Here is a 23882-nt window from a genome sequence, read left to right as displayed (position 1 = left end):
AGCCCGCAAGTGGCCAGGGAGTGCCGGGCCGGCTGCCCCTGGAGGAAGACGGGGTGTGTGTGTGTGTGTGTGTGTGTATGTGTGTGTGTGTGGCGCGCCCCTGGCTGTGGAGCCACTGCCTCCTCCCTCCCTCCCTGCAGACGCCCTCTCGCCGCAGCCGCAGGTCTCCCCGTCCCGCAAGAGCCTCTCACCGACAGTCAGGGCCTCGAACAGGCGCCCGATGAGGCCGGCATCCTTCACGATGCCCGACTCCTGCACCCGCTGCACGAAGTCGCCCAGCGGCAGGTGCCGGCTGGGCAGCTCGAAGTGCTTCACGCGGTCGTCGGCCTTGGGGGCCTCGCCCGGCTTGTCCAGGACCTGGCTGATGAGCCGGCGCAGCTCGGGCGTGCGCTCGGCCTGGACACGCTCGGGGCCCGGCAGGGCCTGCACGACGCTGCGCACCAGGTCGGCGGGGAAGACGCTGAGGTCGGTCTTGTAGAGGCTCTGGAAGTCCAGCAGCGCGTCCAGCAGCTGGCCCTGCGCCAGGCGCACCAGGCCCCGCAGGTACAGGTACCGCGCCAGCAGCACCGAGTTGTCGGGGGCCACGCAGCTCATGGCCTTGCTCAGCAGGGCCACGCAGTCTGCATAGTAGGCCTGCACGCACTGGCGCACCCGGGGGAAGTGCACCTCGGGGATCTTGAACGTGTACGTGGGCTTGGGGCTCACGTCCGGAGCTGGAGCGAAGGGGAGAAGCAGAGGGTCAGTGGGACCCGCAGACAAGCCCCCGGTCCCGTCCCCCCACGCGGCCCCGGACACATCCACCTCCTGTGACACAGAGCAAGCCCCGTGGGGCCCAGCAGGCGGCTCCGTGGCTGAGCGTCGGCCCAGGAACCAGGAGGTCAGGGCTCGATTCCCGGTCAGGGCACAGGCCCGGGTTGCAGGCTCGATCCCCAGTGTGGGGCGTGCAGGAGGCAAACAATCAGTGATTCTCTCTCATCGTGGATGATTCTCTCTCTCTCCCTCCCTTTCTCCTTGAAATCAATTAAAAATTTAAAAATGAAAAAAGTATCATGAACACAGCCTACAACACGAACACCTAGCGGCGTCACCTGCGCTGCTGCAGCTGCAGTCCTCGGCCTCCACCTTCCGCAGCGACGCGTTCCTGGGCGGCAGCTCGGGGCCCGCGATGTCCTGCAGGTTGGGCATGCTGACCACCATGCGCCGGCGGGCCGCGCGCCCGGGCGAAGGCTTGTGAGAGGCCGTTTTCTCCACGGCCGGTCTCCTTGGGCTCAGAAGCATCCCATTCATTCTGAAAGAAGCAACGTTTTATAGACACAAAATCGACTGCCCAAGCCGGTGTGGCCCAGTGGGCAGAGCGTCAGCCTGCAGACTGAAGGGTCCCGGGTTCGATTCCAGTCAAGGGCACATCCCCTGGTTGCAGGCTCCCGGCCGGGTGGGGAGCAAGCGGGAGGCAACCAATCCATGTCTCTCTCACACCGGTGTTTCTCTCTCTAAAAGCCAACGGGAAAATAGCCGTGGGTGAGGATTAACAAAAACCGACTGACGGGCCAGCCTGGGCTCCGCGGGTCCCCCAGGGCGGTGGCCGGTGTCCCGTCCTCGCACTCGAGGGGGAGGCTGAGCAGGGCAGTGAAGGCCGGGAGAGGCCGCAGCTCCCAGAGCCCGGGGCGCCCACAGCGCACGGGGGAGGGTCTCGGGAAAAGCACCGTGAAAATGTGGGGGGAGAGCAAGGAAGATGGGAGGGAACACAGACCCGGAGGTGCAAACACGGGGGGAGGCCAGCGTGGGGGGCTCAGAGGGACCCCAGATAAGCACTCGGGGGGGAGCCCGCCACACAGCTCGTCACCAGGTGCTGAGTGGGGCCTGCAGGAACCTATCGCTTATCTGTGCCATTAACCTGACCTCCTGCGGCCGGGCCCAGAGCCGCCCCCGCCCCGCGCACACCTGTCCTCCTCCGGCTGCGCGCTGAGCTCCATCTGCGCGAAGGCGTCCCTCCTCCGGCTGAGCCGGGCTTTAAGGAAGGAGTGAAACATGTACGTGTCCAGGACCTGAGGGAGACCACAGTGACCCACCGGGCCGCACGCCGTCTCCTCCGTGCGCCCTCCCGCTCCGGCTCCCGGTCCCCTAACTCATCACAACCGCCTCGCACTCCCCGCGCCTCCCTCGCCAGCGCCAGCGATGGAAAGCACGCGCCCCTTCGTGCATCTGAAAAGTCACCAGGAGGCGCAGAAGCCCAGCCACGGCCCCACAGCAGCGCGGCCCCTCTCCAAGGCCTGGCACCGACCCGGGAGGGACCGAGGCTCCCCCCGCACCCCCCCCCCCCGGCCTCAGGCAGCACCCTGCCTGCCCCCTGTTGGCTCGGACGCCTGCCCTGAGCTCCCACGACCCACGCCACGGTGAGCCTCCCACAGCCACAGCCGGGCTGTTTCCACGGTGACCTGCCCTCCGTTGCCTCGGTCGAGGGGGGCGGGGGGACACGCAGGAGGATTGGGGCTCAGAGAGGAGGGAGCCGGCAAACCCCATGTTCAGCAGGAGGACGAAGGGCGGGCGGGGCCTCCAGGGGAGGACACTGAAGGACCGGACGGCCATGGCGCCGCCACAAGGAGGGGGACACGCGGGGGTCACCTCCCCTGAAAGAGGTCTGCAGACCTGCCTGGGGCGGAGCCACCAGAGGAACCCCAAAACGCTATTTCTCCTAGCAGACAAGAACGGAGCCAGCCAGAGGCTCGTCCCCAGCAGAGAGAGGAAGGGCGGGGCCCCTGACCGGGTTCTGCTGGGGAAAGAGCAGGGACCTCCGGGCACAGGCGGTGACCGCACCCAGTGAAACCCACGGTGACCCCGCGGCCCGCGGACTGGGCTGGGCGGAGGGGAGACTGGGACGATGGGAAGGTCTCCATCCAGACCGAGGAGGGGGTTGCCCAGGTGGGCACATTTGTCAAAAGTCGGCCCAGCTGGTGTGGCTCAGTGGTTGAGCTTCAACCTTTGGACCAGGAGGTCAGGGTTCGATTCCCAGTCAGGGCCCAGGCCCGGGTTGTGGGCTGGATCCCCGAGGGGGGCGTGCAGGAGGCAGCCGATCGGTGATTCTCTCTCATCATGGATGTTTCTCTCTCTCCCTCTCCTTTCCTCTCTGAAAGCAATAAAATACATTTTAAAAAACAATTTAAAAATCCGTCACACTCGACACGTAACATGGGCGTGTGTTAAGTCGCACTCCTGGCTGGCAGCACGCCGGCTGGAACAAGCGTTTGGGGGTGAGAGCCGACGCTGGAGACCCGGAGGCCGCCCGCGGGCAGTGGTGGGGCGCCGCCCCCGGCCCCGCACCTGCTTGTAGAAGCGCTGGTCCCCGGGGGCTCGGGTTTTGAGGAACTCGTCGCTGTTGAACACGCGGTGCTCGTAGTTCAGGTGGTTCTTCACCTCCCTGGCACGACACGGGACGCACGTCAGGAGGAGCAGGGCGGCACACGGTCGTCCGGGCGGGTGTCCTGACCCCGGAACGAGCGGTTTGGGGTAAAACTACTTCTAGCACAGCTTTCCCTGCAACCAGGGCGGCCTCAGGCCCCGCCCCTCACAGAAAGGCCTATGCAAAATCAATCGTGGTTCATGGAAAAGAAGCTGAGTCCAGCCCTAGCCGGTTTGGCTCAGTGGATAGAGCGTCGGCCTGCGGACTGGGGGGTCCCAGGTTCGATTCCGGTCAAGGGCATATACCTGGGTTGCAGGCACATCCCCAGTGGGAGGTGTGTAGGAGGCGGCTGATCGATGTTTCTCTCTCATCGATGTTTCTGACTGTCCCTCTTGCTTCTTCTCCGTAAAAAATCAATAAAATATATATTTTTTTTAAAAAAGAAACTGAGTCCAGCCCGGCCAGCGTGGCTCAGGGGTTGAGCATCGACCTATGAACCAGGAGGTCAGGGTTCAATTTCCGGTCAGGGCACATGTCCAAGTTGCAGTCTTGGTCCCCAGTGCGGGGCGTGCAGGAGGCAGCCGATTGATGATACTCTCTTGTTCGTTATTGATGTTTCTCTCTCTCCCTCTCCCTTCCTCTCTGGAATCAATAAAGATATATTTTAAGAAGAAAAAAAAATGAAATTATTAAAAAAACAAACTGAGTTCCAGGTGGTGAGCCCGCAGCAGGCTCTGCTCTGAGCCCCGGGGGAGGGTGCCCGCGCCCCGCACCCCTGCCGGGAGGGGCGGTACCTGAAGATGCCCACGAGCAGCTGCAGGGTGAGCTGCTGGATCTGGCGGTTGAGCCTCTGCTGCCAGGCCCACCTGCGGGCTCGCCCCTCGTTCACGTCGGTGCTGGCGCCCCGCTGGGCGAGGTCCAGGTCGTGGTGCAGCTGCAGGCTCTGGACCCTGGAGAGCAGGGACGTGTCACCTGGGCTCCCACTGGGCGGGGAGAAGGCTCCGGAAGGCCAGGGCTCAGGGCACCCAATAACCGGGCGGGGGGACACGATACACACACACCCCACAGGTCAGTCCCCTCCCACAGCCAGCCCCAGTGCAGAACTCTCGGGCCTGACTTCCCGCACCACATGTTGATCCAAGAGTCATTCCGTTCCCCGTGCTCTGCCCCGCAAGGCACACACTGCCCCCCGCAGGACGGCCAGGCCTCCAGCGAGGGCCTGACCGCACGCCTGCCCAGCACGCTCAGAGGCGCCAAACCTCCCGTGTCACCCCCTGACCCGGAGGGGACCGCCATGGACTCAGCCCGAGTCTCCAAGGACAGGTGGATGGAGGGATGGACAACAAGTGGATGGAGGGACAGGTGGTGGGATGGAAGGACAGGTGGATGGAGGGATGGAAGGACAAGTAGATGGATGGATGGACAAGTGGATGGAGGGATGGATGGACAGGTAGATGGAGGGATGGACAGATGGATGGAGGGATGATGGACAGGTGGACAGAGGGATGATGGACAGGTAGATGGAGGGATGGAGGGATGGACAGGTGGATGGAGGGATGATGGACAGGTGGACAGAGGGATGATGGACAGGTAGATGGAGGGATGGAGGGATGGACAGGTGGATGGAGGGATGATGGACAGGTGGACAGAGGGATGGAGGGACAGGTGGATGGAGGGATGGATGGACAAGTAGATGGAGGGATGGACAGGTGGATGGAGGGATGATGGACAGGTGGACAGAGGGATGATGGACAGGTAGATGGAGGGATGGAGGGATGGACAGGTGGATGGAGGGATGATGGACAGGTGGACAGAGGGATGGATGGACAGGTGGATGGAGGGATGGATGGACAGGTAGATGGAGGGATGGACAGATGGATGGAGGGATGATGGACAGGTGGACAGAGGGATGGATGGACAGGTGGATGGAGAGATGGATGGACAGGTAGATGGATGGACGGACAGGTGGATGGAAGGGTGATGGACAGAAGGAACTGCAAAGGTCACGGGCACAGGGTCCTGGCAAGAAGAGAGGTAGGATTCCTGGGAGCCATGGCCATCCCCGGACCCCTCAAGGCCACACTGATACGTAGGGTACATCAGAATAAAGAAAATTCACTTTTATTTTTAAAAACTCACAAATAATTTCCAAACTATAGACACATGAAGTATCTATAATAATAAAAGCATAACATGCAAATCGACCGAACGGACGAAGCGGAACGACGGTCTAGACACCCTTCCGACGAAGCCGGGGCTGCGAGGGCTACTCTTGCACGGATTTCATGCATCGGGCCTCTAGTCTGTCAATAGTATCAAACTGAAAAGGTACTCAACACGGGCCAGTGAGAAGCCTGCCCACGCGCAGCTCCCACGGTTACCTCTGAATGAAGGTCTGCGCCGCCAGCAGGGGGATGTCGGGGACGTCGCTGCCCGAGCAGGTGACGCTCCCACTATCGATGTTGATCAGAACCAAACCGTCCGCTTCCTGTGGAACAGACGTCAAGGCCGAGGTGAGAATCTGCATGTGGCTGTGAGAACACAGAATGCACGTGCACACCCGGAGGCAGTGTCCTCATCATTAAACTACCCGATTCGGCCCGGCCGGGTGGCTCAGTGGGTGAGCGTCGTCGACCTATGAACCAGGAGGTCATGGTTCGATTCCCCGTCAGGGCACATGCCCAGGTTGTGGGCTTGACCCCCAGTGTGGGGCGTGCAGGAGGCAGCCCATCCATGATTCTCTCTCATCATTTCTCTCCCTCTCCCTTCCTCTCTAAAATCAATAAAAATATATTTTTTAATATATTTTTTAAAAACCTCACGTAGACACAGAGCCTTATGTGATCTCGACTCCTGAGTGATGTTGGCGAGCTAAAGGCCTGTGTCTGAGCCAGGACCTCAGTGCACGTCGCCGGGCTTCCGCCTGCCTGGGTACGAACACTGCAGCGCTCCTTCGAGGAGCCTGGAGAGAACCTTCCGGAACTCCAGCGAGAGCGTCACCAACATTCAACGCCCGACGTGTCTGTCCGGCTGCCCCGCCTGCTCTGCGCCTCCAAGGACCGGGCCTGGGCAGGGCCCCGGCGCGGTGACCGCACACACTTGGGATGTTTAAAATATGTGCCCGGCCTCCTTGTGAGGTCTTATCTGCGACAAAACACACAACCACACACCAGAGGCCCCGCGTCAGCGGCCCGGAATGTGCCGGGAATCTGCAGGTCACCGCCCGGCGCCCCTGCCGGGCGCCCTCGCCAGAAGGTGAGGTGGGACCCCGCCGGTACCTGACCTTGCTGACTTCTTCCAAGTGGCTGAGGTGGCAGCCCATGAGGAAGGCCGTGGGCGCCATGAGGAAGTCCAGCATCTGCCCCGACAGGATGGGCACGAGCGTGTGCTGCCAGCGCAGCGGGTGCAGGTAGGCCAGGAAGCACTCGGCCACCAGCGTCAGCAGCGCCCAGCTCGCCGAGAAGAAGACCAGGCGCTGCTCCGTCAGCAGGCTCGCCAGGACCTGCGGGGACGGACCGGCCGCGGACGCCGTGAGCCCCCAGCAAAGCCGGAACCCGGGTGCCGCTTCTGCCCGGGTTTCCCTGCTCCACTTGCCAAAACAAAAGCCACCGGGATTCCCCCAAAAAGTAGCAATTTGTAAATAGTGTGCACAGCAGCGAATGCTAAAATTTTTAAACAAAAAAATTAACATTTACCCGGCCGGGTGTGGCTCAGCGGTTGAGCATTGACCCAGGAACCAAGAGGTCATCGGTTTGATTCCCAATCAGGGCACAGGCCTGGGTTGCAGGCTCGATCCCCAATAGAGGACATGCAGGAGGCAGCCAGTCAATGATTCTCTCTCATCACTGATGTTTCCATCTCTCTCTTCTTCTCCCTTCCTCTCTGAAATCAACAAAAATATATTTTTTAAAAATTTAACATTCTGAGCCCTGGCCAGTGTGCTCAATAGTTAGAGCACTGGTCTGAGCACCAAGGGGTCATGGGTTCAACTCCTGGTCAAGGGCACATGCCTGGGCTGCAGACCCCATCCCCGGCCCCGGTCAGGACCAGTGCAGGAGGTAGCCAATCAATGTGTCTCTCTCACATCGATGTTTCTCTCTCTCTCCCCCCCCCCCCCCCTCCACTCTAAAAAAAGGAAATTAACACTTGGAGTACATGGGTCTTATGTTGTGGGAGACACTGACGTTCGAATCCTCTCTGATACAACAGTAGCTCTGATGCCCGCGAGGCCGAGGGGCGGACGCGCCCGGGTGTGGGGGGCGCGCACCTGCAGCACCTTCTCAGGCCGGAAGCACAGCAGCGGCAGGTGGAGGTCCAGGTCGATGACGGGGCTCTCGGGGTCCGCGCGCGAGGGAAACACGATCTGCAGCGGCTTCAGGTTGAAGATCTGCAGGGACGCGTCCGTTTTAGCGCAGAGCCGCCCGGCGGAGGCGGGAACGCACCCACACCCACCGTTTGGGCTCAGAGAGCACTGGAGTCGGGGGACACTGAGAAGACTCGTGCGGCCACCCTGTGGGTCACAGCACCTCAGTCCGGAGACACACAGGACTGGCGCTCAGGGGCCGCAGAGCCCGGCCCTCACGCTTTTCTCGGCCAGACTTCCTCAAACTCTAGAATTCTAGCAGAACCAACACCGATCCCACATCAATCGCCTTCACATGACCCTGAGCTAGTCGTCATCATGCGCAGTTACAGCGGACGTCTTCTCTTAGTATTTAATGGTCAAAGTTCCTTAAAGACGTGTCATTTAAACAATTTTTTAAAAGACTTCATTTTTCTAAATATTTTAGAATAACGCTTTAAACTGCGTATTCACAGAACGCCTGTCATATGTTTAAGGACACCGTGGACCAGGAGGAAGCTACGGCCCCCTCCACTCGGGGTCCCCAGAATCAGCCACACGACATGGGAGGCGCTCGGGGAATGCTGGGTGCCCGCAGGGTGCCCACTGGGTGCCCGCCCGGCCCTGGAGCCCGCAGATGAGCAGGACGGGATGCCCTAAGTACGAGCCAGGTCCCGGGGGAGAGAACGCAGAAGCGCTCAGATCTGCGGCAGCAGGTCCTCTGGGAGTCCTTGCAGAGTTCAGAGCAAGAACGTCGCTGCACAGTAAACAAGTGCCAACTGCCCCCCGACAGAGAGAGTGCCCGCCAGCACGTCCCCACGCGGGTCCCTGCAGGGCCTGGGGCAGAGCCGAGGCCGAGCCCCTGCCCTGGCTCCGCCCGAGGCGTCGGCAGGGCTCCCTCCCTAGCGGAGGCCGGGCTCAGGGCCGTTACAGAGACGCAAGAGGTTCCTAATCACGTGACTCACGACACATGCAACACATCCTCAACTGGCATTAACCCAAGTGTGAAGGGCCAAGGCGTGTGCGGCGTTGCCGAGGGACTAGGAGAGCGACGCGGACGCGCAGTCCCTACAGCTGCTAGCGCGTATTTAACGGGCCTGGTTTTCTGGGTTTGGTTTGGTTTGGTTTTTTAAAAGGAAGCATCTCACAGCCTGAAAACCGCTGAGTCACACAGGTTGCATCACGTGCAGTCTGAGCTGTTACTCAACAAAGGCAGAGTGTGGTCTGCCTGTCCCGAACCCTCCTGAACCCTGAAACCCTCCTGTCACGAAACAGCCAAAAACAGCTGGGGGGGGGGGGGGGTCCCATGGAACCCAGTTTGGGAAATGGTTGCTCATTAACTAAATAAATACATATATATATATATATATATATATCATTAATCACACTGGACAGGAAAAAACATTAACTAGTTAAATATATTGCCTGATATTCTAGAGAAACAAGTGGGAAATTTGTAATTTAAGTAAATACTACGTGATTTCTGCGTAGGGAGTAATGAACTGGTGGGTTAAGTCCCCAGGCGGCCGATGACCAGCTCCACACCCACTCACCAGGGCCAATCCGCGGAGCTCGAGGCCTACTTGCCGGACGCAAGAACAAAGCGTCATTGCTAAACTTTTAGAAAATAAATTTCTACTTTCAGTGATTTGACCTTTAGGGCTAGTGTGTAAAAGGCGTGTCAGGAACTCGAGAACCAACGTGGAAACTCAGGAGATGTTTTAGGAAAAACACTGAGGCTTCTTCATCATGTTACCGTCTCTTTGCAGAGAAACAGGAGAAATTACCAGGTGCAGCGGTCCCGGCGGGGGGCTGGGGATCAGAGAGACTTTCGCAGCGAAGTCTTTGATGTGATTGTCAACTTCGAAGTCCTTGCAGAGCTTCAGGTGAGTCAACAAACTGAAATTTAAAAAGAAACTTTCAGCTCTCCGTTCCACAGCCTGTGACGACCGTAGCCATAAATGCAGGCTGGACGCCCCCATGTCCGGAGACGGCCAGTTTACAAACTACAACTGGGTGCTGGGACTTGAGGACGAACGCGGCTCGTTTGCCGGAGAGGATTCCAGCTCAGCCCGATCCAGGGGAGTCCCGATGGACTGTCCGCCAGCGGAACCAGCGGGACGCGGGCCTGTGCACGTGGCTCTCGCTGCCCACGCCTTCCGCTCCGTCTGCGATCACCACCCCGATTCCAAGAGCAGAGCTCGGTGGCAGGGCTGCCCGCAGGGTCCTCGCGGCCACACCCCCGCGAGGCGGTGGATCGGGCCAATGCAGTGCTCTCCGGTTTCCCGGACCTTCTCTGCGTCCTCCGGCTTCCAACTCAGCATCAGCGTTAAGTCAGCTCTTCCACCCCGAAGGGAAACTGTCAAAATGCCAACGAAGCCCGGCCGGCGGGTGTGGCTCAGTGGGTGAGCGTCGACCTATGACCCAGGAGGTCACTGGGCACAGGCCTGGGTTGTGGGCTCAATCCCCAGTGTGGGGCGTGCAGGAGGCAGCCGATCCATGATTCTCATCATTGATGTTTCTCTCTCTCTCTCTCTCTCTCTCTTCCTCTCTGAAATCAATAAAAATATATTTAAAAAAATAATAAAAAAAAATAAAATGCAAACAAAAATTAGAACTGACAGCAGCGCTGATTTTCAGACAGCCAGGGAAGGCGTTTTCCTGGTTCACGTCCCTTTCTCGGATCCCAGTATCATGACTTCCGACAGTGCCCTACCTCCCCACCCTGTCCCGCGGCCCCAGGCTAGCCTCGCCCGGATCCTGGGTTCCCACACGCGCTCCCGAGCCTGCCCGGGTTGGGGTTCTAGGGTGGCCGCAGCCGAGGGCGGGGGGTGGGGGAGGGGGGGCGGCTCACCAGGACAGGCAGTCCCTGAGGGCGTTGTAGTAGGGGAACCGCGAGATCACGCACACGGCGAAGGGCACGAAGCAGCCGGCGGCGCCCGCGCTCAGCAGGGACTCGCGGCGGGGCTTGCCGCTGTAGAAGCAGTGCTCGTCCTGGGAGAGAGCGGGGCGTCACCTCCCGCCCGGGGCCCTGTGTGCATCCTCCACGGCGCCCGCGGCTCCAGACAGAGGCGGGGCCGCAGGGCCGGACCCAGTCCCCCTCCCAACCCCCTCCGGTCACAGTTCAACTCCCGAGCAGGGCACAGGCCCGGTTGCGGGCTCCGTCCCCAGGGGTGTGTTTATGGTGCTTTTAAAGCATTTTCAGCCCCAAGTTCCGTCATGCTCGGGGGTCAGGTGAGCCAGTTCCGCCCCCTCCCACCTGTCTCCTGGGTCCCCAGGGCCAGATGCACAGGTGGTGGGGGGTGCAGGAGGCAGCCGATCAATGGTCCTCTCTCATCATGGATGTCTCTCTCTCTCCCTCTCCCTTCCTCTCTGAAATCAATAAAAATATTTGTAAAAGGTTACAAAGAAGGGAAGGCGCGTCCCTGCGCTGGGGAAGCTCACAGCCTCGGGGGAGGGGATGCAGGTAGAAAAGCCGACACCAGAGGGGCCACAGGGCGTGGCTGAACAGGAGCAAGTGAGGCAGCAGGAGGGGGTGGGGGAGGCATCACGGAGGAGGAGCAGGAGGGACCTGGGCGTGAAACAGCTCAGCAGCGCCTCCCAGAGGCACCGCTCCACACGGGGCACTATCTGGGGGCCATAATCTGGGCTGTCGGGAGGGGGCTGTGGAGGGAGTTTGGGTGGGGAGGGAGGAGCGTGAGGACAGCTTCCGTCAGGGACTTTGTGAACTGTCACTGTAAGGTAGACGGCCAGGTAGAGGGAGAGCCCCGGAGACAGTCGGCCGTCGTCTGCCCACCACCGTGCAGTGAGTGCACACTCTTGAGGGTTGGTCTGCTCAAGTTCAAATCCTGGCCGCTGTGTGACCCCAGGCAAGTCACTTGACCTCTCTGTGCCACCATTTTCTCATCTGAAAAATGGGGTGGTCCTAGGAACCCAACCCGGACCCGATGTCAGAGGGCAGGCGCGGGAGCCACCTACGTGCAGCGGCCGGTAGTACTGGGCCACCGCGGCGTACGTCCTGTTCCCGCAGACGTCCGTCAGCACCAGGAAGTGGACACGGTCCTCCTGAGGTTCCGAGGCCACACACAGGCCCCCTGCAGGCGGAAAGGAGAAAGAATGTGAAGCCAGAGTGGCCCCTGCTTCCTGAGCACGGGGACCCCTGGGGTATCGTCCCCGAAACGAGGCAGCAGCAGCAGTTTCCCGTGGAAACGGCCGGACAGACACTGATGTCCAGTCCTCAGTCTGCGTGTTCCACACCCGCCCCTGCGCCGTTTCTCCACGACCAGCCAGGAAGCGCAGCCCCGCGCGCACCCTGCTGTCTGCAGACCTGGCCGGTTTGGGGGGAAAAGCACAACCTGTGCATCTGGCCCCGGAGACGCAGGAAACGGGCGGGAGGGGCCGGAACTGGCTCACCTGACCCCACAGCCCCTGCCAGGCCCCTGAGGATGAAATGCTTTCAAAGCATCGTGAACACGCCATGCGACCCCGCCAGGACTCAGCTGTCCAACGCCCCAGGGGCTGTGCTGGAGGCCCAGCTGCCTTTTAGTGTTGAAACCCCAAGATCAAGACAGCTCAGTCCAGCCCGGCCATGTGGCTCAGTGGGTGAGTGTCGTCGACCTATGAACCAGGAGGTCATGGTTCAATTCCCCGTCAGGGCACAGGCCTGGGTTGTGGGCTCCATCCCAGTGTGGGGCGTGCAGGAGGCAGCCGGTCCATGATTCTCTCTCCTCATGGATGTTTCTCTCTCTCTCTCCCTTCCTCTCTGAAATTAATAAAAATATATTTTTAAAAAGAGGAAAAAAGACAGCGCAGTCCTGGGACAGGACACAGGCCCGAGGGTGGCCAGCTCCCCTCCAGCTGCACGCTCCCTCCCCCGAACGCGGTGACTTCCGGACGCAGGTCACGGTGTGGCCTCAGCACATGCATCGGGGGCAGGTACCTGGGAAGCACAGCTGAGGCAGGGCCAGCAGGTCCACGCCGTCGGGGACGCTGACGTCCTCAGTGTCCGCTTCTCGGGGCCCCGAGGGGCCCTGGCCGGGGTCCGCCCTGGGCTTCTCTCTCTTCTTCCTGAAGGAGCGCCTCTTGGTTCTGCCGAGGGTCCCGCAGCTGGTGCCGGCCGTCTGTCCGTCCTCCTTGCTGACAAAGGGCGGCACGAAGACGGACAGCACCTCGGGGTCGAGGGCAGAAGGATTTGGGACCCCCCTTTTCTGGGCCACCTGGAGCAGGCAGAGGAAGAGTTGCTGCAATGGCGTCCGCCTCGTCCCCGGTCGCCCTTTGGGCCCACGCATGCACCGCGGGCAGCGGCACTGGCGTGGGGGCGGCCTCTCCCGCCAGCGGCTATGACAGTGAGGACCCTCGGAAGTTGCCTGATGTCCAGGCAAGTGGACGCCGCCTGGAGCCTGGTCCTGCAGCTGCTGACATGGCCCCGGCAGCAGCCGAACAAAGCCCGTCCTGCGGTGGACAGACCTGGGGTCAGAGCGGCTCCGTCTCCGAGGGCGGCCAGTTAGCTCCTCAGCCTGGAGCTTCCCTGCCCGGGGGGAGCTTCGGAAGTAAAGGAGATGCCCAAGCCAAGGGCTCGGCCTCTCTGGGTCCCCGGGAAGCCCTCATGTCGCCTCACAGGCTGGTGGGGAGGGCAGCGCCATGGCGGGCTCTGTACACAGCCCTGCACACCGTGTTCCAGCCCCACGCCCGCCAGGCCAGCGCAGCCGGCACACTGACCCGGGGGACGGAGAGAGCGAGGGCACTGAGGAAGGACACACGTGCGTCCTCGCTCCACAAATGCCCCGCGGGATCAATAAAAGGGGGTCACGCCCGGCTGGCGGGGCTCAGTGGTTGAGCATCGACTAGGCACCAGGAGGTCACGGTTCGGTTCCCCGTCCGGGCTCACGCCCGGGTTGCGGGCTCAATACCCAGGAGGGGGCGTGCAGGAGGCAGAGGATCCATGATTCTCACTCATCATTGATGTTTCTCTCTCTTTCCCTCTCCCTTCCTCACTGAAATCAATACAAATGTTTTTTAAATAATAAAAATAAATACAAAGTCAAAGGGGGTCACTGCACCAGAATTCTCCTAAACTGTCACTGGGTCCACCATTTGTCTTAACCTCTTCTTTCCATTCTTCCCCCAAATAACACGGAGCCTGGGCTCCCCTCGATCTTTTCTGACGGCAAAGCCTGTGAGGCTGCGAGGAGAGCGGGGACGAAGATCTGGGGATGAGTGTCCGGGTGGGAACGACCGCGCCCAGGCTGTGTGGCGGCCAGACTGGCCTCAGGTCTCCCCACGGACTGCAGGCAGCGCAGCCTGGGAGACGGGGGAGGGGGCGCGTCTACTGCAGGAGCCTCGGGTATAAAGAGCAGGGACGGAAGAGGCAGCCTGGTGGGGTGGGGTGGGGTGGGGGGACCCTAGAAATGGCCTTAGGAAGGGCATCACTGGCACCAGGAGAACGTGACCTTGACCAGCAGGAAGGACACAGCCAACATCACATCTCAGTACGAATGAGCGGCACCAGCAGGGGACTCCACACCTCCAGGCGGGCACAGTGACAGCATCTGCAGCCACTACGTCCACGCGAGAGTGCTGCCCGCCCAGGGGCATCATCCCGGCACACCGGGTATGGGTCGCCCTGGTCAGGGCACATGGCCATGGGAAAAACGAAGACTCAACCTGAACGCATAAATGCACGGAACACAAAGCAATGTTTCTCTCGTCCCCTCCTCTCTCTCTCTAACATCAATCAATAAAATATAAGTGAAAGAGAAGATTTTCATGCTACAGAATTTAAATGCAGTCATTGTTTTGTATTGGGGAGTGGGGGATTAATACCAATGGGAACCAAGACCAGCCATGGGAAATCAGAGGCCGTATAACTAAAACCCTTCGCGCGTCGTACACAAAGGAGCCTATTTCTTTGGTTACGTGAAATCTTTTGTACAACTTTCCTTTCAAAGCCCAGCGGTTGGGACCTAGGCAACTAGAGCCATGGTCTCCCTTTCCCCCACAGGGGGCGTGATAGCCGAGAAGACGGGCGAGGCATCCCCTGCCAGCCAGCCCTCTCCCGGTAGAAACAGTCAGAGGAGCAGCCTGGGAGGCGGTTGACCGGCCCTTTTCCGGACGCTTCCCCTCCCTCCTGCTCCTCGCAGCGCCTGCGGCCCCCCAGGGGTGAGCCCTGGCCCCTGTCCCTCCTCACTGCCCTCTGTCCACCCACAGGGGGCAGCGCCAGAGCCCCACGCCCGCTCACACCGCCGCCCACTCCCAGGCGGTCCTCAGGTGCCTGACGGACCTGCATCTGCGCGGGTCCCTTAAACCCACAGCCTCAAAAATTAAGCTCCGATCGCCCTCCCATCGCCTCCCAGGCACCTCACCCCCGCCCTCCGTCCTCCCTCCAGAGGGCGGCTGCCCGGCCTTGGCACTGCCACCTTTGGAGCTGCGGGTAGGGCGAGGCAGGGGCTGCCCTGGTTTCCTGTGTCCCCACCCCCAGCACAGATGTGGCTGCCTCCGTCCATCCCCCCACCCCCCTCGGCACGCGGCGACCCCTCGGGCCGCTCACTGGGTTGCATGCGGTCATCACCCTGAGGCCCAGAGGCTCCCGCGTTCCCTCTTTTCGCTTCCGTCACTTAAGAGTGACGTGGCCCAACCCCACCAGCTGGCGGTCAGCTCGCTGTTTCCAAAGTGGAAGCCAGCCCTCCTGGTTTGGCTCAGTGGCTAGAGGGTCGGCCTGTGGACCAAAGGGTCAGGAGTTCCATCCCAGTCAAGGGCATGGGCCTCGGTTGCAGGAGGTGACCGATCGATGTGCTTCTCTCACATCTACTCTCTGCCTTTCCCTCTCTCTTCCACTCTCTCTGAAAATCAATGGAAAAATATCCCTGGGCCCTGGCCGGTTTGGCTCAGTGGATGGACATTGGCCTGAGGACTGAAGGGTCCCAGGTTCGATTCTGGTCAAGGGCACATACCCGGGTTGCAGGCTCGATCCCCACTAGGGGGCGTGCAGGAGGCAGCCAATCAATGATTCTCTCCCATCATTGATGTTTCTATCTCTCTCCTCCCTTCCTCTCTGAAATCAATAAAATATATTTTTTTTAAAAAGAAAGAAAAATATCCCTGGGTGAGAATTAAAAAAAAAAAAGTGGAAACCGTTTCCGCTGTTGGCTCTTCTGACCCGATAAGCAATACGGACGCGTCTGAAAAAACGAGCTTCCCCCGGCGCCGTGACTCGAAGGGAGCGCGCTGCACAGCCAGGACCTTCTCCTCGTTTTTACGAATCTGTAAATAGCGTTTTCTCATCCACAGAACCTCCTAGCCACATGGTCCCTGTAGCCGGGGGTTTGCTCCCACGTAACCACACGCTGGGGCTGGCGTCCCGGTCACACTGCGGAGCGCCACACGGTGTGACGAAGCTGTGATGTCCGTGCCGAGCCCCACGACGGGCTGGTGCCTAGCCCCCAGGTCTGCCTGCCCAACCCCCTGCCAGGGCTGCCAGGAAGCGTGTGTCCGACACATCGGTGCCCGGCGAGGACCCCTCAGTCAGTCAGTTCCCGGGAGAATAACCCTGAACCCCGAGTGTTCGGCGTCTCACGTCCCCGCTGCCCGCACCCTGGGACGACAGTTCCAGTCCCACAGACTCAGCCCGAGGGATTTCCTGGTCTTGCCCAGCTGGCCGGGACTTAATAAGCCCCTTCTCCCCCAAGAAAAACATCATTTGGGTTAAAAAAAAAAATCTAATTCACAGGTAAAGACCACAAACATTCATTCACTTGAGTCACAGATTTTTTGTGAGTCACAGTGGCCCTGACCTTCACGGTGGGGTCCGCATCATCTGAGAAATAGAACAGAATTAATCACTGTTTAGCGCTCCAGAGCCGCGACCCAGGGACCCCCTGCGGCCAGCACCGGCGGCTGGGCAGGCAGATCAAGAACACTGGCTGTCCTCGTCCAGCAAGGCCTGCTGGGCGGTGCTGGGCTCGAAACCGAAACCAGGATGACCCGAACCGAACGCGGAAGCTCGGGCACTTCCTTCCTCTCTGGTGGATGGGTGCCCCTGCCTCACACCCTGTGCTTGGTCTCCATAGCAACCGCGGAGTGGCAGGAAATGTCACCAACAGGTAACTCGCCTGGGGATCGAACTGTACCCTCCAATTCCCTGTCACTGTCATCAACAAAACAAACACCACCTCATCTGAGAAATACATAAACCCCAAAGGTAGGACACGACACCATCCTACGCTTAAGCTGGACGGTTCTCACACCTCTAGGCTCACCAGAGGAATGTCTGAGGCACAGAGAAATGGTGAAGTTAAAAAAAGCAAAATTAAAAGTTATTAAACAGCCTTGGACATTCAAATAGAAGAGCTCTAAAAAATCAAACTAAGTAAGCCCGGCCGGCGTGGCTCAGTGGTTGAGTATCGACCTATGAACCAGGAGATCACAGTTCGATTCCCGGTCAGGGCACAGGCCTGGGTTGTGGGCTCTACCCGCAGTGTGGGGCGTGCAGGAGGCAGCCAATCCATGATTCTCTCTCATCATTGTTGTTTCTATCTTTCTCTCTCCCTCTCCCCTCCTCTCTAAAACCAATAAAAATATATTTTAAAATAATAAATAAATAAATAAATAAAATGTTTGGTTCATGTTAACATTCATGTGAGTCATACAAGCAGGGCCGCTCCAGGAAGTGTAACGCGTGTCTTCACGCTCGCTCCTTTTTCCTGCTCCTTCTTCTACCGTCTCCCCGCCCTCCTCCCAACCCCGAATGAATGGAATCAATGGAATTGCAGTGCAGAACAGAGGGCAGGAGGTGGAAGACAGAGCAGCGGCAGCCCCAGACCTGGCAGGATGCCGCAGCCTGTTTGGTTCAGGAAGCAGCGCTGTCATAGTTCAGTTCACTCATCCTGCTCCCAAAACACATCTCACATCGAGGCGACTGACCGGTGTGTGGTAACCGTGCCAGAAGCGCGGGCGCCGGCTGCCGGCAGACCAGGCTGCAACCCAGCCATTTCCTATCAGAAGAGAAAGGAGGAACGGCCACTTGGCAAAGGAGAGGCAGGGAGACAGCTCAACCAACCCACAGAGGGTCAGAGGAGACCGCCAAAAGGGGGACACAGCCCTGGCTGGTGTGGCTCAGTGAATAGAGCGTCGGCCTGCAGACTGAAGGGTCTCAGGTTCAATTCCCGGTCAGGGCACATGCCGGGGCTGGATCCCCAGCGTGGGGTGTGCAGGAGGCAGCCAATCAATGATTCTCTCTCGTCATTGATGTTTCTATCTCTCTCCTTCTCCCTTCCTCTCTGAAATCAATAAAAAAAAATATTTTTTAAAAAAGGGGACACAGACATTTGGGGGTTCGAGGAGTAAAAGTGGGGGGAGGGGAGGCGATGGCCAAGGAGCAGAGACCAGGAAAGCACGGGCAGATGTAAATGGGGTGAATTTCAGGAACATTGAGCTTCTCTCCGGCTGTCCATTCAGCCCTGCAGTCTCAGCGCGCAAATGCGCCTCTGCCTCTCTGATGCACTGGCCGGCGTAACTGGGGGGTAAAGTGGGGGCCCCTGAACACACGGGGCATCGCTTCTAACCAGAAAAAAAAGAAAGAGGGCCGCAGGCCCATGCAGAAGAGTCGTCCCAGGACCAAGAAAAAGTGCGAGCACAGGGAAAACAGGAGAAGGAGAAAGTCCGAAGCCGCTGCTCCCAGGGGCGGGGGGACAGGCGTCTGTCCCTTGGCTGAGCCGGTGGAGAGAAGGGAAAACAGCTGGTTTCTCCGAAGCCGAGGCTCCTGGAGAACGCGGGACGGACGCCAGGCGCTCCTCCCAGGAACCTCTGGAACGACTCCAGCGGGTCCCCGCCCGGGGGTGCTGCGGGGGGAGCCCCAGGGGCGGCCAATCGAACTCCGCCTCTGGGAAGAACAGCTGCGGCTCTCGGCACCCGGCAGACCGGAGGCAGCCAGGCCTGGCCGGACCAAGGGCGCATCGTCCTGCGCGCACCCCGCAGACTTGCCGGGTCCCCGCCCGGGGGTGCGGGGATGGCGCCGCGAGTACGAGGAGGTGGTGCGGGGGTCCTCGGGGACACTGACTCGGGGTGCGCCGGGTCCTGAACCCGCTCAGCAACCGTCGCGCCGCCTGTTTCCCCGTGGGGTGCTTACCTGCTCGGGGCCGCGGAGGCTGTCCCGGGGGGCCCCCAGCAGCACGCACAGCTCCAAGAGCCCCGAGGGCAGCGCCAGGTGCTGCGGCGCCGCCTCCGCCATGGCTGCTATGCCGCCGCTGCCAGCGGGGCGCACCCGGGGGCCCGATTCCGACCTCGCGCCCAGCAGCGCCCGGAGCGCACTACCGGCTGCCGGCCGGATCCGCGAAGAGCGCCGTCCGCCGGGCGGGGCCTGAGGCTGGAGCGCGGCCTGGAGGGGCGGGGTCTTAGGGGGCGGGGTCTTAGGGGCGGGGCCTTAGGGGCGGGGCCTGAGGCTGGAGCGCGGCCTGGCGGGGGCTGTAGAGGCGGGGCCAGACGGGGGCGGGGTCTGGGGCGGGGCCTGACGGCCGGAGAGCGGCCTGGCGGGGCCTGTAGGGGGCGGGGTCTGAGGCTCGAGCGGGGCCGGTAGGAGCGGGGCGGGCGCAAGTCATTTCCTAACCGGACTGGCGAGCCTTGGCGCGCGGCCCCCTCCCCCGGGAACCAGAGAAGGAGTGGGCGGGGACCCCAGATGGGGCTGGTGACCCGGAGGGACTAGGGCCCTTGGGGGTCCCCCGCCCAGCCGCCGCCTCCAGTTAGCCCTCTGGCCCTGGGCGTGGGAGTTGGCGGGGCTGGACAGCAGGAAGGGCCGGCGCAGAAAGGGAGTGGAAAGATCCATTCCTGGTTAGTAACTGGCCCGTTAACCCAAGACTGGCCGTGTCCAGTAGGAGGCTGAGTAAAATTCAGCAAGAAAAAAGGATAAAATAGCCGAACCGGTTTGGCTCAGTGGATGGAGCGTCGGCCTGCGGACTCAGGGGTCCCGGGTTCGATTCCGGTCAAGGGCATGTGCCCTGGTTGCGGGCACCTCTCCAGTGGGGGGCGTACAGGAGGCAGCTGATCGATCTCTCTCATCGATGTTTCTGGCTCTCTATCCCTCTCCCTTCTTCTCTGTAGAAAATCAATGAAATATATTTAAAAAAGAAAAAAGGATAAAAGAAAATTCGGCCGCAAACGGGGTGGAGTGCGCGCTACTAGAATGGAGCCCTGGGAGCAAAGGACTGGGAAGGGTCCGAGCCGGACTGGCTCTGGCCCGGCCAGCTCCAGGGTCTCTATGGGCCGTGGGCCGCCCCCAGCCCCCTCAGGCCAGTGAAACGGGGCTTTCGGCGTCCTCCTGGTCCCGCTTTGGAGCCTGGTCATTGGACACAACAAAAGGGGCCGGGGTCCCAGCTGATCTTGGGCAGATCCCGGCTGGACCCTAGCATATGGATCTATAAAACGAAAAGGGAAATGATTCCAAAGGAACTTCTAGTTCTAATAATCTATGATTTAAAAGCTGGCTGTGCCCAATAATAACTTCAAACCTCTGCCATCAGCGAGCGGAAGTACAAAAGAACAATAACTAGGAGACAAGTGGAAATGGGGGGGGGGGCGGGGGGAGAGGAGGCAGGCCTGGACCCCGAGGGGAAGGATTCCTTCACCCCTTCCAGCTGGTGGCCCCGCAGCCTGACTCACAGTGGGTCTGTGTTCCACTTAGTAGTAAGTCACCTCAGGATCCTGAGTCACACTCAGTCCGTCCGGCCGGGCAGCCAGGCCTCTCCTCCGCCTGCTGACAAGCCTTTAGTCATGGACTTCAAAAGGACAGATGTGACCCTGGCTGCTGTGGCTCAGTGGATAGAGCACCGGCCTGTGGACTGAAGGGTCCTGGGTTTGATTCCTTTCAAGGGCACATGCCCGGGTTGCTGGCTTGATCCCCAGTAGGGAACGTGCAGGAGACAGCCGATCCATGACTCTCTCTCATCATTGATGTTTCTATCTCTCGCTCCCTCTCCCTTCCTCTCTGAAATCTATAAAAAATATATTAAAAAAAGAAAAGAAAAGAAAAGAAAGATTTGCCCTGCCGGCTCGGCTCAGTGGTTGAGCGTAACCTATGAACCAGTTGATCACAGTGCGATTCCGGGTAAGGGCACATGCCTGGGGAGAAAGCGAGACAAGTATGAGCAAAATCTATCCTTTAAAAAAAAAAACACGTTTTAATTAATTTTAGAGAGAAAGGAGGGGAGAGGGAGAGAGAGAGAAACATCAACGATGAGAGAGAAACACTGATGGCTGCCTCCTGCACGCCCCACACTGGGGATCGAGCCCGAAACCCGGTGGGAAAGGACGGGGGAATCTTGAGAGACGGGAGGGCAGTGACAACAGGCCGTCCAGCTCTGGGCCTGGGCCTGGGCCTCAGGTGGCAAGCCCAGCACGTTAACCACCCGTGCAAGGGGCTCCTTGCCCAACCAGCTGAAACCCCATTGTTACAAGTTGTTTTCTCTTTTAAAAATAAATAAGAGGAAGTCACATGCTGGCAAGTGCTCCCGCCCAGGCTCATGCGGAGACAGCAATCTCCGACTTCAGTGTCTCCCAGGACGGTGAGGGGTGCACACCCCTCTTAACCCGGGCAGGTCAGAACCCCCTGGGACGGTTCCAGGAACCCCCTTGTGGGCTGCAAAGCCGGGCGGGCAGCCGTAGCCCCACAGGCAGCCCAGCCAGGGAGGAGCAGCCGGCTGCAAAACCACTGGGCTCAGGCCATCCTGTATCGGCCGTAAAACGGAAGTAACGGTCCTTCCCACTCCCAAACAAAAACATTTCCTTCTGCTCAGCAAACACCTTCTGAGCGCCCACTGTGTGCTGGCCACCACCGTGCCTGACAGAGCTGGCGCGCAGTGGTCTGGATATCTGCGGTGAATTACAGCCTGACCCGGCCCGGTGCCCACAGGCTGGGTGACCCCGCCCTGTGCACGTGAGTTCCCAGCACCCCCGGGTGCACCCGAGTATTTGATGAATAAGAGAATCCGGTTCCACTGCCCACCGATGAGGGCCCATCTGTGCAGTGGGTGCCATTCAACAGCCACTCAGCAACCTGAGGCCGAGGAAAGGAACCGGATCACAGGAAAACACGCCGAGATACCATTCAACAGAGTCCGCGCTTGGGCAAAGCACACATACAGAAAGAAGCCATTGAAGAAAGCAAGGGCCCGGCCGGTGTGGCTCAGGGGTTGAGCATCGACCTATGAACCAGGAGGTCATGGTTCCATTACCAGTCAGGGCACATGCCTGGGTTGCAGGCTCCATCCCCAGTGTGGGGCATGCAGGAGGCAGCCGATCGATGATTCTCGCTCATCATTGATGTTTCTATCTCTCTCCCTCTCCCTTCCTCTCTGAAATCAATTATATATATATATATATATATATATATATATATATATATACACATATGCTTTTTTTTAAAGGACAGCAATGGTTGTTGACACAAGTTCAGGAGGGGACTGGTCTGGGTGGCCCTCTGATGCTTCAGCGGGTGGGGCGGGGTGTTCATCTTATAGCTGAACACGTTTTTTGTGAATATGAAAGACTTCCTCAGAGAAAAAGAGAAAACCCACGGCCTGGTCTATTTCTGGAGCATTGTTGTAGTCAAACAATGTGGCTGCCGTGGGCTGACCCGGGGTCCCCACACTGATGGCCGGAGGGTGCCTGGGCCCAAGGCTGTCTCCCGCTCTCAGGGATGAACTCGGGGGGTCTCGCTTAGAGATAATCCGGGAAGGGAAGGATGACAGACGGAGGGCTGAGCGGCCATCCGCACCCTTGGCTCCTGGCGGCTCGAGCTGCAGACGCCTGCGCCCTGCAGGGCCGTGGGGCAGAGCCGCCAGGTCCCCGCGCAGGGGGGTGGCCGCGCTTGCCCTTCGCTGTGAAGAAAGACAGGAAGCTGCGGTCCAGCTGCGGTCCAGCTGCGGTCCAGCTGCTGCTGTGCGCCAGGCAGGGAGGAAGGGGACAGATGTGAGAACTCTCTTAACCCACCCAGACTGGGAATCAAGACAAATAAAAATAGACAGCTGACAGTAAGTGGGTGGGAAAGGGGAAGTCAGGTACCAACCCGGCACTCGAGGGCCCGGAGGGAAGCCCAAGGTTACTCAAGGTTATTTTCCTCTGCACCTGCCGGTCCTGCTGCCCTGGAATGTCCTTCTCCCGTTTCTGCCCAGACAAGGGACTCTCCTTTCATTGGCTCAGCTGCTGCCTCCTCCAGGAAGCTCTCTCTACTTTGCCTATCCAGGTGGGAGTGGCCGCCCTCCCTCCCCCAGTCCCATCATGGGCCTTCATCATGGCCCTGCCCACTGTGCCTGCCCTGGGGCCTCCAACCGACTAACTGACCTGACCCCTCACTTGTTTCTGGCTCCAGAGCCTCGGCCTAGTCCCATCTCACCTGGCACTTCCTAGGAGACAGGGCAGCCCTGCACCCGCCTTGCCCTGGACTGTCCCCTCTTTGGGACCCTCTGCAGGCGTGGCCGGGGCAGGCAGATGGGGGCAGGGATGATGGCAAGGAGGCGGATTGCTCCCCTGATGGGCGCTGGGAGTCTGTCAAGGGTGGATTTGTTGAAAACCAGCCCTGGCTTTGGGCCCGAGCATTTTCACTACCTGAAATTGTAGGTGGTTCTCGAATTTGCTCAGTGGTTGAGAGCAGCCCTCCCCCACGCTGAAGGCTAGCTTTCAAGGGATTTGGGGCTGCGTGGCCAAACTCCCATCAGCTCCAACTCCCCAGGCCCTGTGAAGGGTCCAAGCTGCGTCCTCCCAGTCACCCCCACAGCCCTTGGTCAGCACCCTGTGGGCGGGCGATACTGGCTCAGCCCAGAGCTGAACGGAGCATAGAGGGGAGGCTTGGAGAGGAGAGGGGCTAGGCCACCAAGAGGTGTCCCAAGGCCCGACTGGAAACACTGCCCTCCCCAGACACACATCCCCAGACAGAGGCGTGTCCCCTAAGGGCTCTCCAGGGAGCCGGGGAGGCCAGGCTGCACCCACCTGTGGAGAAGGGCAGGAAGTGGCCTGGGGCCGCTGGACAGCTCAGCCTCAACCACAAACACCTCTGGGCCCCCAGGGCCGGCTCAGGTCAGCCCGGCTGCCAGGCTCTGCTGTCCGGTCTCCAGGTCTCCGTCCCTCTTCACCTCCAAGCCCCAGGCCTGGCTGCCCCCG

The 23882-nt window shown here is 60.0% G+C and overlaps 1 protein-coding gene across 1 annotated transcript in view; it reads right to left on the bottom strand.

Annotated features, from left to right (window-relative positions):
* Positions 1–19050, bottom strand: part of DENND3 (DENN domain containing 3) — a 28514-nt gene extending 9464 nt beyond the window's left edge. Inside the window, exons 1-13 of the mRNA XM_070392446.1 lie at positions 18862–19050; positions 12679–12955; positions 11718–11833; positions 10594–10733; positions 9527–9638; positions 7665–7784; positions 6681–6899; positions 5779–5885; positions 4192–4347; positions 3319–3415; positions 1942–2045; positions 1089–1288; positions 192–713 (exon numbers count right to left, since the gene is read on the bottom strand). Coding sequence (XP_070248547.1) covers positions 192–713; positions 1089–1288; positions 1942–2045; positions 3319–3415; positions 4192–4347; positions 5779–5885; positions 6681–6899; positions 7665–7784; positions 9527–9638; positions 10594–10733; positions 11718–11833; positions 12679–12955; positions 18862–18963 — 2272 coding nt within the window. The 5' untranslated portion in view covers positions 18964–19050. The remainder of the gene's footprint in view (positions 1–191; positions 714–1088; positions 1289–1941; positions 2046–3318; positions 3416–4191; positions 4348–5778; positions 5886–6680; positions 6900–7664; positions 7785–9526; positions 9639–10593; positions 10734–11717; positions 11834–12678; positions 12956–18861) is intronic.
* Positions 19051–23882: the final 4832 nt, after the last annotated feature.

The sequence above is a fragment of the Myotis yumanensis genome, unplaced genomic scaffold, assembly GCF_028538775.1.
Source record: "Myotis yumanensis isolate MYYU_CA2020_CCGP unplaced genomic scaffold, mMyoYum1.0.hap1 SCAF_15, whole genome shotgun sequence".
NCBI lineage: Eukaryota > Metazoa > Chordata > Mammalia > Chiroptera > Vespertilionidae > Myotis > Myotis yumanensis.
Note: the sequence above shows the minus strand (reverse complement) of the source record. Positions and strands in the feature narration are given on the sequence as shown.